Source organism: Mobula hypostoma, chromosome 2 (genome assembly GCF_963921235.1).
Source record: "Mobula hypostoma chromosome 2, sMobHyp1.1, whole genome shotgun sequence".
NCBI classification, from domain to species: domain Eukaryota; kingdom Metazoa; phylum Chordata; class Chondrichthyes; order Myliobatiformes; family Myliobatidae; genus Mobula; species Mobula hypostoma.
This window is the reverse complement of record NC_086098.1, coordinates 150,574,746-150,590,175: the sequence shown is the minus strand read 5'-3', so window position 1 is coordinate 150,590,175 and position 15,430 is coordinate 150,574,746. Positions and strand designations below refer to the sequence as shown.

General features: G+C 40.3%; 1 protein-coding gene across 10 annotated transcripts in view; it reads left to right on the top strand.

Annotated features, from left to right (window-relative positions):
• Positions 1-15,430, top strand: part of snap91a (synaptosome associated protein 91a) — a 204,328-nt gene that overhangs the window by 54,569 nt on the left and 134,329 nt on the right. For all 10 annotated transcript variants that reach the window (XM_063040866.1, XM_063040865.1, XM_063040864.1 and 7 more), the window contains 2 exons: positions 1,060-1,135; positions 12,860-12,962. In XM_063040866.1, the coding sequence (XP_062896936.1) occupies positions 1,060-1,135; positions 12,860-12,962 (179 nt within the window). The remainder of the gene's footprint in view (positions 1-1,059; positions 1,136-12,859; positions 12,963-15,430) is intronic.

The window sequence follows — 15,430 nt, the reverse complement described above, 5'->3', positions numbered from 1 at the left end:
TTCCATTATGAGGAAAATCTACGAAAGATAACTTTAAGAGCCCAATTTATGAAGAACTTTGATATTATTAATAGTGGGAAACCTCTCCTCAGTGGTGTCTGGATGGCATAATTTTAGGATGAAGAGCTAAGGAATTTAGAGGGTGTATTGTTATGGTTCAATATTATGGGCATGGTGAGCTGAAGGATTGTTTCTGTGCTGTGTGACTCTACTTATGAGTCTCACTCAATGTAAGTGCAGACCCTCAAGCTTGCTCTTCCTTCTGTGTACGTGCTCGACTGCTTCACCTCGTGCCTTCCTCCTCACTGGCTGCTGCCACACCAGGTCAGCTGGGAGCTATTGCTGAAAGAAACTCTGAAAAAGCTTTCCAACCTGCCGATAATGTTTCTCTCTCTAGGTCTTCAGGAACAGAAAAGAGCATTTTCGTAATTATGGGCTAATTATCAAGTTTAAATTCTTGAAACTATTTGGTGATCATGAAGTGATTTAAGAACTTTAAGCTAATTCCTGGGTCACAGCCAAGAATGCAACTCCAGTAATTGTAGGAGTAGTCCATAAATGTGCTTTGCAGCATTGACTGGGAAAGTCACCTTTGAATCTCAATAGAGAATTAAAATGAAATAAAACGTCCTGTTATGGAAGGTATGAAAATAGCTTAGAAAGATGATTAAAATACCGAAGCCTTGAGACTTAGGAACAGAATTAGGCCATTCAGCCCATCAAGTTTTCTCTGCCATTCGATCATGGCTGATTTATTTTCCCTTTCAACCCTATTCTTGTGCCTTCTCCCCGTAACCCTTGATATCCTTACTAATTATGAATTTATTAATTTCTGTTTTAAATATTCCCAATGTCTTGGCCTCTACAGCTAAGAAACAATAAAGTCAATAATGCAGACACTTCGGAACACTCAATATAAATAGTAAATAGTATCATTCTGAATTTTAAAAATGAATATGAAGAAATTAGAAGATGCATTGCATCAACTATCTGGAATCACATTGGGTTCTTACTCAATATGTATACACATATAATTATATACAATATTATATCTTGCAGAGATTTATTCAGTATCTGGCATCTAGAAATACTTTGTTCAACCTCAGCAATTTTTTGGACAAAAGTGGGACGCATGGTAAGATGATCACTTTTATATTTCAACAGGAATTACTGTTTAGTATACATTCAGTGGCCACTTTATTAGGTACAGGAGGAAACCTGGTGTAGTTGTCTGCCATTGTAGCCCATGGTTCGATGTGTGTGTATTCAGAGATGCTGTTCTGTACACAACTATTGTAATGGTTATTTGAGTTTACAGTTGCCTTCCTGTCAATTTGAACCTCTCATTATCGAGGCACTTTCGCTTATAGAGCTGCCACTCATTGGATGTTTGTCTTGTTTTACACACCATTCTCTGTAAAGACTAGAGACTGTTGTGCATGAAAATCCAAGGAGATCAGCAGTTTCTGAGATACTCAAACTACCTCGTCTGGCAGCAATAATCATTCCATGGTCAAAGTCACTTTGATCATATTTCCTACCCATTCTGATGTTTGCTTTGAACAACTGAACCTCTTGACCATGGCTGCATCCCTTTATGCATTGAAATTTTGCCACATGATTGGCTGATTAGATCTTTGCATTAACAAGCAGGGGTACCTAATTAAATGGCCACTGAGTATATATTGGAAGTATTGAGAAATTAGTTTAGTTTTCTCTCCATGTTGATATTATGAATGGATGACTTTCATATGTACAGATTTGAATTTCTTTGGTCAATTGTATTTACCACCAGACTCAAAAACAGTTAATTTCCCAAGCAGTAAGACTGATCAACAACAACTCCACCCACCAACTCCACCATTACTTTATTCTTTCCCGTCAGTCACCTTATGTACAGCCTAACGTCACCTTATGGACATTCAGTCAATCTATGTATAAAAGCTATCTTATGAATTTATATTTATTGTGCTTTTATTACTATTGTGTTCTTTATCTTTTGTGATTTTTTTTGTACTGCATCAGATCTGGAGTAATTATGATTTTGTTCTCCTTTACACTCGTATACTGGAAATGACATTTAAAAAGTCTTGAAATCTTGATATTGAATTTACACTGATGTGATACCTGATAAAATACATAAGGATTCTGAAGACTTTGATCTCTTTCCATGAATAAAGTAAAAAGAATGTTGTACTCCTATATTAAATTAATTACAAATAATATTAGCTACATGCCTCCTAGCACGTAGCCAAGTGGTTAAGGTGTTCGTGTAGTGATCTGAAGGCCGCTAGTTCGACCCTCAACTGTGGCAGCGTGTTTGTGTCCGTGAGCAAGGCACTTAACCACACATTGCCCTAGTGTCTGTGCGAGGAGTGGCGCCCCACACAGACCTCCAATCTGAGCCTTGTAAGGTATGAAAATGCCGGACACAGGCCTCTGAAGGTCTGAGTTGACGTTCCCTCCCCTCCCTCCTAGCAATTCAGTCTGTGACATGGTGCCCAAAGCGCACTGACCTCAGCACTGGAAGGCACTACTAATGCTTTCAGCAAAATCCTAAAATCCCCTCATTCAATTGGCTGCATAAGTGAAGATGAATATCAGAGTAGAATATGGAGACATACAGTACTTTGATTTACTTTAAACTTTGAGCCAACTTTAGGATCCTCTCTATTGCCAACAGCTCCAGCCGTAAGGCTCTCAGCTTGAGACCAAACTCCTAAAGTATGCTATAATTAGGAGATAGGATATGCTTAAAAAAATATCCTGGAAGACACTAGGCATTGTGAATGTATTCAGAAGCACATAAAGTTCAAGCAAGTGTAACAGTAGGATCACTGAATTTTCCAAATAAATTACCTACGTCCTGCCATGGGCCTACTAATCCACCTGTGAATGAGTTTTCTGGACCTTACAACCATCTCTTAACCCAGAGCATTGGAATTATAACAAGGTTGCCTTGAGCTTGACAAGTCCCATTTCCCTGCTGTTCCTCATAACCTTGTTAATCATTCTCTGAAATGCCCATCGAATTTTCTGTAAGTACTGATTCTATTTCCAGTACCCTTGCAGGTAGTTCACGTTCACATTTAATTGTCATTCAGCCATACACATGTAAACCACTATACGAATAGCATTCCACTGGAGCCAAGGTACAAGACACGGTACATACAGTCACCCACAACACATAGCACATATAGTTATGATTGCACGTTCGGTAACAAAAAAAATAATAGCACAGGATCCTGAGTGGCATGGCCTGAAGGTTGTGCATGGTGCATGGGATGTTCAGTGAGTTCTGAAATCTTATTGTTGAGGTAGTTCTTATCCACATTCCTCCCGTATCTTTTAACCCCAAGTCCTTGATCCTTGAACAATTTGCTCATGGGAGCAGAATCCATCTAATTCTTGTAACTAAACCTTGTACATAGATATTAAATCTGCCAACTTCTACCGTGGGATGCCATGATAGCGTCGGGTTAATGTGATGTTGCTACAGTTTGGGTATGCGAGTTTGGAGTTCAGTCCTGGCATCCTCTGTAAGCAGTTTGTAAGTCCTCCCCATGGAATGTGTGGGTTTTCTCTGGACGCTCCAGTTTCTTCCCACAGTCCAAAGACGTATCGGTTAGTAGGTTAACTGGTCATTGTAAATTGTTCCATGGTTAGGCTAGGGTTAAATCGGGAGTTGCTGGGTGGTGCAGTTCATTGGGCTGGAGGGGTCTGTTCCACGATGTATCTCTAAATAAATAAAATTTTTTTAAAAATCCCAGCTTCAGTTGTAACCTTGCACGTAAAGTCTCTCAATCTTGGAACAATTATACTAAATCATTTCAGACATACACATCCTAAAATGTAGTAGCCCAGCAAATATTATCTGCATTTCAGAATCAGTTTTAATATTACTGGAATATCATGTGAAATTTGTTGTTTTATATTTCAAAGATTTGTATAGTTTTGAAATTGAATAAGTAGTGCAAAAAGAGAGAAAAAAAGAGGTGTACATGGATTCATTGACCGCTCATAAATCTGATGGCGGAGGGGAAGAAGCTATAACTGAAACATTGTGTGTGTCTTCCTGTATCTCTTCCTTTATGGTAGCAATAAGAAGATGGCATATCCTGGGTGATGGGGTTCCTTAATGTTGGGTGCTGCCTTTTTGTGGCATTGCCTTTTGAAGATGTCCTCGACATTTGTATTTCTGCTAGTATTAATTGGTTGCTGCTAATGTCATATTCAGAAGTTACTTTAGCCATTTTTATTTTGCATGATTGGCTTCACATTGTTTGGTTTCATTGACTTTTATTCAACCTTCGGTGCCTGGGATTTGTACAAATTAAGGGTTACTGTATTGAATATTGAATGTCATTTTCATCTAACATTCCTTTGCTGAACTGAGATTACAGAGAACTGATTAATACCATGCAGGTAGAGAGTATAAAGTTTTTTTTGTTACCTTGCGCTCCTCAGCTGTTTTCCTTTATAGGGGGTGATGAAGGCTGTGTAGCATGTCCAGTGGCCTGTCCTGGGTTGGAGGCCTGTCTGTGTGAGAGGGTGGCAGAGAAGCTTGTTTTGCTGTGGTTCTTGTTGCTGCTTATGTTGTTCTGCTGAGCATCATGGGCATGCTATGTTGGCACTGGAAAGTGCGACAACACTTTTTGGCTGCCCTCAGCACATACGGTACTTAGGTGTGTTGGTTGTTGACGCAAACAACACATTTTACTATATGTTTCGATACACTTGTATTGGTAGGTTGGGGAACAGTTCAGTGATGGGGCAAGATAAGTTGAATGAAGTTATCCACTCTGGTTCAAGAGCTTGTTGGTCGAGGGGTAATAATTGATCCTAAACCTGGTGGTGTGGGTCCTGAGGCTCCTGTACCTTCTTCCTGATGGCAGCAGTGAGAAGAGAACATTACCTGGACGGTGGGGTTCTTGATAATGATGCTGCTTTCCCGTGACAGTACTCTAGATATGCTCAGTGATGGGGAGGGGTTTACCTGTGATGGACTTGGCTGTATCCACTGCAATTCAAGGGCATTGGTGTTTCCATACCAGGTAATGATACAACCAGTCAATATATTCTCAAACCACACATCTGTAGAAGTTTGTCAAACTTTTATGTGTCATGCTGAATCTTAACAATCCTCTAAGAAAGTAGAGGCGTTGCCTTGCTTTTTTTTTTGTAACTGCACCTACATGCTGGGCCCAGGGCAGATACTCTGAAATAATAACACCAAGGAATTTTAGCTTGCTGATCATCTCTTCCTCTAATTTCCCTGATGAGGATTGGGTCATGGACCTCCGATTTCCTCCAGAACTCAGTAATCAGCTCCTTGGTCTTGCTGATACTGAAGGAGAGATTGTTGTTGTGGCACCTATCAATCATATTTTCATTCTCCCTCGTACATGCTGATTTATCACCATCTTTGATTTGGCCAACAACAGTGATGTCATCAGCAAACCTAACTGTGGCATAGGAACTGTGTTTAACCACACAGTCATAAGTGTAAAGCCAGTACAGTAGAGGGCTAGATGCACAGCCTTGTGGTGTACCTGTGCTGATGGGGATTGTGGAGGAGGTGTTTTTGCATTCCGAACTGACTGAGGTCTGCAAGTGAGGAAATCGAGGATCTAATTGCACAAGGAAGTATTGGGGCCAAGGTCTTGAAGCTTATTGATTAGTTTTGAGGGGATGATAGTATTGAACACCAAGCTGCAGTCCATATAGAGTATCCTGATGGATGCATCTGTGTTGTCCGGATGTTCCAGGGTTGAGTGAAGAGCCAAAGAAATGGCACCTGCTGTGGACCTGTTGTGCCGATAGGCAAATAAGAGTGGATCCAAGTCGTTTCTTAGGCAGGAATTGATATGTTTCATCACCAACTTCTCAAAACACTTCATCACTATGGATGTAAGTTAAGAGAGCGGAGAGCAAGAATTTTGAGCTCTTAAGTTGGCTGTGTGTCATGATCTTTGGGATAACATATCTAGGTGTGCAGTGTGTTCTCATTCCTGCTTTAGTGGTAGCGTTCATTGCAACAAATGCAATGCAGGACCTGGAGAGCACTTGTTGCACTTTAGAAGAAGCAATTGCCCCTTGACTTTCCATTCCCCTCATTACATCTCATACAGACACTTAACTTTTATCTGTTTTAATGACCTGTGGGATTTAACTTGTCCTCATTTTCTCAAGCTTAAGTAATCAAAAACCAAGTTTGGCAGCATGATTTCCATTATTTTGTATTATGTCAGGTCTTTGTGTGGATTGAACATTGGAATGATTAACCATTTTGTTGATGGATAGCATTTATCAATAAGTACTCAAGGTTTGTGCACAAAATCAACGAATTGTTACAGGATAAAGGCATTGTTACTCAGCATAGATACTGAATATTTGCTACATTACTCATATAAACACTAGACCACTTTTCATTCCTCATTACATCTCAGATAAGCACTCAACCTTTATCGGTTTTAAAAATATGTGGGTTTTAACGTGCCCCCATTATCTCAAGCTTGAGTAATCAAAAAACTATTAACAGTCAATGCTGGAAACCTGGAATGAAAACAAATTGCTGAAATAGCAGATCAGATGGCATTGGTGGAGAGAGTGAAAGCTAGTTTTTTCTGTAGAAAGTTTATCAAATAACCTTTAGACGTGTAAAAAGTTCTTTCCAAAAATTCTGTACTTTTTCATTAAGGCATTTTTGGCTAGTCTCAAGACATTTGGAGTTATGATTCAAACCTTGATAAATGCTAGTATCAAATGTTCTTAGCCATTATTTTCTCTGGAAATTGACCCAACACTGCTGAATTGACCAGCTGGACATGGTGTATATCAGGTATTTTGTGAGTTCTGTTGAGCGGAGGCGTCCATACTATCAGTGAGAATTTGTAACTGAATGATGCTGAATCTGTTTCATTAAATCTGTCTTGCTCATTATGGAAGTGATGATGTGCACTGCTGATGGATTTAAAAAGTAGCTGCACTCAGTTCGGCTCCAGTGCTTTGCCCAAGGTACTGTGTGCATAATGTGAATTTAGTCGAATTTGCTCAGTTCATCCATATTTAGTACCAAGTTAAAGTTTATTTGCCCTGCATGGTTAATTTTTAGCACAGTGGGGAAAAGCAATAAAGAAATGACTTGAATGCACAAGCTATAAGGGGGAGCTTGCGGCTTTGAATTTTCAAAGATTCATTTGTTATTAAAGTATACAACTGTGAAATTCTTCTCCAGATAGCCATGAAACCAAGAAAGAAAAGAATGGCAGTACGATTATCAACCCCCAAATCCCCCTCCCTGCACAAAAAAACACATGAAAATGGAACAGGCACATTGACCCCCTCCCATCCCCCTCCCCCCGCACACAAGAAAAATTAGAAAAATTGGGCAAGAAGCACAGAATATAAAAAAAATTATGAGACTGAAAGAAGTCCAAGTCCATATTCATATTCTATCAATATCCAAAACACAGAAAACCTGGGTAACATCTCCAGGCACAGTGGCAGTTTCTCCCCGTTCCAGCAGCAGAGCGATCCCACCAGTGATCAAAGGGCAGTCTCCTTTCTCTGGCGGCAGAGCAATCTCACCAACGATCAAAAGGCAGGCAGCCGGCGCTCACCCTCCACATTTGCCTCAATGTTTCAATCTCCCTTGCCACTTTAATTGCTGAACAATGGAAGTTTTAATTGGTGAAATGAAGTCGAACATCGGTTCGCAGTCTCTTTGCTACAAGGTTTGCGCAAGCTGCCTCTGTCTCCCCGAATCCTCTTGGAGACTGCAGAGTGCTGAAACGCCCAAACGATCTCCAAATTGCATCTCGCAGGCTCCACCAGTTCCAGAATCAAAAGCAAGATCAGATGAAAGCCAGATGTAAAAGACATAAAAGAAGTGAAATAAACTGTTTCATGGTCAATCTAGAAGAGTTGACTATCGGAGTATTGTACACAGGCGCCATATTGACTGGAATTTTATTTTCATTGTAGTGAACTTAGAATAATTTGAACGTCATAAGGTGAAGGAAATTCCATATAAAGCAATTGTTGGGATTTACTGTAGAGGGAAAGGACTTTTTAAAAGAATTAACAAACTGGAAGAAAGTTACGTTGGGGATTTGATCCCCACATCTCCATAACCATCACAAATTCGCAATGGAATTGATCTCTCAGGAAACTTTTAAGATCTGTCCATATACTTTAAAGTTTGAAACGCAATGTATTTGATCTTTTTTACTTTTCCATGTGAGTTGGTAAATGTTAAGGTAGAATTTGTTCAGAGATGTTGACTGAAAATGCAGTGATTATGGTTAATTGGGAGACATTGGACCAAGTACATGTTGGCCCACTTAAATAGCTGCCTCAATTAGCCGAAGTTTCATGGAAATAGTTTAGATAACAAAGTATAAAAAAAAGACAAACTGCTGTTTAACTGAGTAACAAATTATGTATTTAAATGAAATACGGAAGGAATTAGAACTCTAATAATACTACTACAGTACTATAAAACTGTATTTGTTCCTAATAATTATTGCTGTCGGAATTCATTGTGTTCTTTTGACTGTAAATGAACAAAATCTACGTAGACATCTAGTGCAGATAGTGGACTGCCTTTAAACAGTGTTTTAGATGATTGCATCCTCCAAGTCTTCATTTTGATTGTAGCATTTCAAGATGATTGTTGGTAGCTTCAAATTCTTCATTGTCCCTAACTTGTTGAAGAAGTGAAATAGTTTCATTTCCACTCCTGGCTGTTTCTGGCATCTCCAAGCCTGAATGCTTGAAACTGCAGTGAATGAAACGGTTCTGAATTGCCTTACTGCTTATTTCTTGCCAACTATTAGTGACAAGAATCACTGCTTTTTGAAGACAAACACATGCAATTGATGCTATTTAAAAAGTGCTTTCAGCACAGTGTCTTATCTATCAATCACAGAAGTACACACGACTGATGCTAGTTAGAAACTATTTGGCAACAGTCTCTTGTCCCAGTTAAGCAGTATAGAGTTCCAAATAAATGAAGGGAGTCCTGGCTATTTTCTCAATTAATTTTTGTTCTTTAAGAGTTGTCACAAATATGCAGCTGCCCTGGTTAACTGGAATCCACTCTGTGTGGAGGCGATGATGATGTTAGTAGTTACGTGCTGGTGTTAGAAATATCAGGACATCATTCCTTGGGGCAGAATGTAAATATGATATTAGCCATTGATTGTAGAATTTCTAATGTACAGCTGATTATATGGGGTAGTAACACACAAGCATAGTAAGGTAGCTGTTAGCGCATTGCTTTACAGCATCAGTAATAACCGAATGGGCTTCAATTCTCGCCACTGTCTTTCAGAAGTTTGTACAATTTCCCCATGACTGGGTGCTTTGGTTTCCTCTCACATTCCAAAGATGTATGTAAACACAAAACAATCTGCAGATGCTGGGGTCAAAGCAACACTCACAACATGCTGTAGGAACTCAGCAGGTCGGGCAGCATCCGTGGAAACGAACAGTCAACGTTTCGGGCTGGAACCCTTCATCAGGACTGTTCATTTCCTCACCATGTCCAGCACACTCTGGGAGAGGCCCAAAGTTCAGCACCTTACCACGTCTTCAGCAGAAAGCAAAATGGTCTCCCCACTGTCTCATGCGTGCGTAATGACATCACCGTCTCCCTTAAAGGCACAGACAACTATTCTAGCATTACCCGGATGGATGTCTAAGTACACTTTTAACGGTACTGAATAAGATCCAATGGTCACCCAGCCTTCTCCTTCCCACCCTCCCCCCACCTTCTTTATAGGGCCTCTGCCCCTTCCCTCTTCAGTCCTGATGAAGGGTTCTGGCCCGAAACGTTGACTGATCGTTTCCACGGATGCTGCCTGACCTGCTGAGTTCCTCCAGCGTGTTGTGAGTGTTCCAAAGATGTATGTGTTGGGTTTAGCGAGTTGAGAGCATGCTATGATGGTGCCAAAGGCATGTCAGCACTAATGGGCCACCCCCAGCACATCCTCAGACTACGTCAATTGTTGATGCCAAAGAACGACACAGTTTACTGTATGTTTTGATTTTCTGATATACGTGTGACAAATAATGCTAATTTAAAGCATGGCACCTTGGCTACACTTAGTTTCAAATTCTGTGTATACGTGAAACTACAGAATAAATGCGGCAAGGTACATAATAAGTACCAGTGAACAGAGCAAACAACAGATTTCATAGCTGTTTGTTATTAATGTAAAGGAAAGCATGTCAGTATGCGAAATACGCTATTGCAATAAGATTTTTTCATTTGGTGTAATTTCCTTCATGAAAAATTTAAGGTAATGCAAGGTTTGGTGCATACATAATGAAATAGAATCATAGAGTACTACAGCACAAAAATAGGTCCTTTGGCCCAACTAGTCCATGCCGGACCATTATTCTACCAAGTCCTATTGATCTACATCTGGACCACAGCCTTCCATACCCCTCCCATCCATGTACCTATACAAATTTCTCTTAAGTGTTGAAGTTGAACCTGCATTCACCACTTCCACTGGCAGGTCATTCTACACCCTCACCATTTACTGAGTGAAGAAGTTCCCCCTCATGTACCCCTTAAATATTTCACCTTAACCCTTGACCTCTAGTTCTAGTTGCAGCCGACCTCAGTGGAAAAAGCCTGCTTGCATTAACCCTATCTATACCCCTCATAATTTTGTATACCTCTATCAAAACTCCCCTCATTCTCCTGTACTCCAAGGAATAAAGTCATGAAATGAAATTGAATATATTACACCTGGTGCTATATATGGAATTGAATCTGATTTTGATGTAGTTTTAACTAATTCTTCATTCAAACAGAATTTTGACTCCATGTATAGATTACCATTCTGATCTTCCAGAGGACCGATTTTGTCCCATACAATCCTGATGCTCTTAACATATCTGTTATATCTTAAGATTCTCTTTCACCTTGTCTGCTAAGGCAACCTCATGCCTTCTTTTAGCCCTCCTGATTTCTTTAAGTGTTTTCTTGTATTTCTTATACCGAATAAGTACCTCATTTGTTCCTTCTTGCTAATACCTGCTGAGCACCACCTTTTTTTTCTCTTAACCAGGGCCACTATATTTCTTGAAAACCCGTTATCTTTACCTTTTATTCTGACAGGCATATACAAGCTTTTTACTCTTAAAATTTTACTTTTGAAGGCCTACCATTTACCAAGTACACCTTTGCCAGTAAAAGCCTTTCCCAATCCACACATACCAGATCGTTTCTGATACATTAGGGTGTATTTACTTTGAAGCTAATGGCATTATGATCACAAGATGCGAAGTGTTCCCCTACACAATCTTCTGTCACCCTCCTGTCTTATTCCCAAATAGCAGATCAAGAATAGCACACTCTCCTATTTAGGCTTCTGTGTACTAATTAAGGAAAGTTTCCTGAACACATTTGATAAACTCTATCCCATCTAGTCCTTTTACAGTATGGGAGTTCCAGTCAGTATGTGGGAAGTTAAAATTACCTACTATCATAACTTATGTTTCTTGCAACAGTCTGCGATTTTTCCACAAATTTGTTCCTCTAAATCCCAAGCACTGTTGGGTGGTTTATAATATAGCCCCATTAATGTGGTCATATCTTCTTATTCCTCAATTCCACCCATAAAGCCTCCCTAGATGAGTTCTCCAGTCTGTCCTGACTGAGCACGACCGTGACGTTTTCCCTGACTAGTAAGGCCCACCCCTCCCCCTTTAATCCTTCCTGTTCTGTCACATCTGAAACAGAGCTGCCAGTCCCGCCCCTTCTGCGATCAAATTTCACTAATGGCTACAATATCATAATTCCATGTGTGGTTCCATGCCTTTCCTATAATACTAATTGCATTGAAATGTACACAGCTCAGGACATTAGTCGCACCGCACTCAACCGTTTGCTTCCTGACTTTGCGTGTCTCCACAACTCCACGATCTGTCTGATGCTGCAGTTCCCATCCCCCTGCAGCTTTGTTTTAACCCCCCCCACCCCCCCAGCCATGCAACACTAGCAAACCTTCCCACTAGGACATTAGTTCCCCTCCCTCTAGTTAAAATGCAAACAATATCTTCTCTACAGGTCCCACCGCTGGAAGAGCCCAGTGATCCAAAAATCTAATGCCCTCCCTCCTGCACCAACTCCCTAGCCACATTTTAAACTGTATGATCTTGCCCGTTCTGGCTTCACTAGCACATGGTGTGGGTAGCAATCCTGAGATCACAGCCCTGGAGATCCTGTCCTTTAACTTAGCACCTAACTCCCTGAGCTCACTTTGCAGAACCTCGTCACTCTTCCTACCTATGTTATTGGACCCTATATGGACCACAACCTCTGGCTGCACACCCTCCCACTTAAGAATGTCGAGTACTCGATCCTGGCATCTGAGAGGCAACATGCCATCCAAAAATCTTGTTCTCATCCACAGAACCTCCTTTTTGTTCCCCTAACTAATGGATCCCCTTTCACCAGAGCTTGTCTGTTCTCTCCCCTTCCCTTCTGAGTCACAGAGTCGGACTGCTAGGTCATCCTAACTTCATTTGCACAATCCTGTGTTAAACTGTTCCTGAACATTGAAACCTAGTTGTTGCAAGAATAAAATGGAACACTTAAATCCTGATGAACAGTCTCAGCCGGAAACGTTGACTGTTTATTTATTTCCATAGATGATGCCTGACCTGTTGAGTTCCTCCAGCATTTTGTGTGTGTTGCTCTGGACTACCCTAAAGCATTGTTCTGTGGGATAAGCGGTCAGGTTCAGAAATAATCACAGTGCTTGTAATTATGAGGAAGTGGAAGGTTCTGGAATTTTGTATGTTCTATTCCAACAAATGTGCACTTTAATTCTTACAGGTTATGATATGTCTACGTTTATTAGGCGGTACAGCAGATACTTAAACGAGAAAGCATATTCCTATAGACAGATGGCGTTTGACTTTGCAAGAGTGAAGAAAGGGTAAGTTGGATTTCTTTTTGTATGGAAGTTGATTATAGGTAATGTATCAGACTAAAAATTATATCTCAATTAAATGTGCTTTAGTTATTTTCCTGGTGTTAGATTTTTATGAACGTTTTGCAGCAATTTGTTGAAGCGTAGGGTGTATAATTGAATATCAAACAGCTCTATCAATAAACATTTACAATTGCAATCACTCTTGGTTTATTTAATTTTATGCCACATATTACATTTTAAAAAAATGAAAGGTGAGCACAAAGTTGTCGTACAATGGATCTGAAGTATAAACAGGTTGTTGTTTTGTTTTGTGGTGGTGTTACTTTTAATGTTCTGCTGAACGTGGTGGGCATGCTGTTGGCACCGCAATCTGTGTGCAACATCTGGGCTGCCCCCAGCACACCCTTGGGTTGTTAACACAACCGGCACATTTCACTGTATGATTTGATATACATGAGATAAATGAATCTGAATTTGACTGTTACAGTTAAAGTTATGACCAACTTCCTGTTAAGAGGAGTTGGTCCTTACAGTGGAATCTTTGGCATAGAGAGCTGTGCAGCCACGTAGAAGAGGAGATGCTGGTTTCCACTGCATCCAGCAGATGTTCTGACAGTGACCACTGAATTTGGATGGTCTGTCAATGCAAGGAGTAAATGCTGACAGCAGTAAAAAAAAATATATAGGTACTGGAAATTCAAAGCAAGCAAAATATTTAAATTGCCTGGAGGGAAAACAGTTCTGCTTTCAATTCAAGAACCCTTCATCAAAACTGGAAAAGTGAGAAAATGAGCTTTTTAAGTTGTAGAGGGGGTTGCGGGGTGCAGAGAACAGGCACTGTCTTTGATAGGGTGGAGATCAAAGTTGTTAAAGTAAAAATAACTTCAAAAATTAGCATTTGAATATGTAATTGAAAAATGAAACAAATTGAAAAAGAGATTTTAAAATATTCACAGAGAAACGGAAATAAAAAGAGGGTTAGCTGTTAGATATAATGCACTCATGAAAGATGACTGTTGTTCCTCAAGTTTCCCTTTGCCTAAGCTGTGGCTACCTCTTCCATTTTTCTTTTCTTTACATTGCGCATTCAGGATATTGGTGCAAAATGATAAAATATTGGGGCTGTTCTTAAGAACAACAGTTTATAGGGCAACATACACAATTGGAGGAATTTAGCAGGTCAGGCAGTATCTAAGGAGGAAAATAATCTTTGGAGCCTCCAACCTAATTGCGTAAACATTGATTTCTCTAATTTACAGTAATTAGTCCCCTTTGTTTCCATGCCCCTTTCTTTCTTTTTAAGTACCCATTCTGTTTACCCTCTCACTGCTACTCCCATCTTCATAACCTGCCCATCACCTCCCTCTGGTTTGCCATCTCTTTCCCTTTATTCAATGGTTCACTGTTCTGTCTTATTAGATTCCTCCTTATACAGCACTTTACACTTCCACCTATCACCTCCCAGCTTCATTCATTATTCCCCCCTCCCCCACCCACCCATCACTTTCTCCGTCACCTATTCTCACCTACCATCTGCCAGCTTGGACTACTTCACACCCCCTCTTCCCACCATCTTATTCTGGTTTCTGTCCCCTTCTGAAAAGTTCCGATGAAAAGACTTGGCACAAAACTTACTTTATTCCCCTCTACAGATGCTGCCTGACCTGCTCAGTTCCTCCAGTATTTTGTGTGTATTCTTCAAGATTTCCAGCATCTGCAGAATCTCTGGTGTCAGATTATAAGGTGCTTTGACTGATGTACTTGAAGTTATGAGGAAATGGGTTAAATGGGAGCACAGTATTTCCTTAATAACAAACATAGCAGAACTGGGCCATGTGAGACCTCAGACCTCTTGCTTCATATTTGCTAAAGCAATGAATTGTTCATCCCCACCCCTAACTCCATTAATTAAGTAGTGAATTGACCTTCAAATTATGAATTGATATAATGCCAGCCAAGATGGTGCCAGCGTACATCGCGACACTCTGTGGGCTGCAGGAAATTGTACTTTAAATGTTTGAAATTCATTTGCCTATTATTTCCATACAGACAAGCTAATTTAATGGTACAGTGGCAAACCATATTTGACAATTATGCTTGTGGTAGCTCTTTCGCATTGCAGCTTAATTTCTGGTTCCCTCTTGTTTTTAAGCCTTTCTAACCTGCTCTCGCTCTCCCTCCTTATAACCTTCCTATTCTTTTTTTTTTGTTTTTTTATTATTAATTTTTTATTGCAACACTGACAAATTACATTCAGTACAACCAATTGCCAATTACGTTTTGACTGTTTAGCCCAGCCACCCCCAACCTTCATCACCATCCCCCTCCATCCCTCTCTCCCCCCCATCCCTCTCTCCCCCCATCCTTCTCTCCCCCCATCCTTCTCTCCCACCCATCCTTCTCTCCCCCCCAACCAACCAACTGAATAGTAGTGCATACACAGAGAGAGCATTCCTATTTTAACAAAAGAT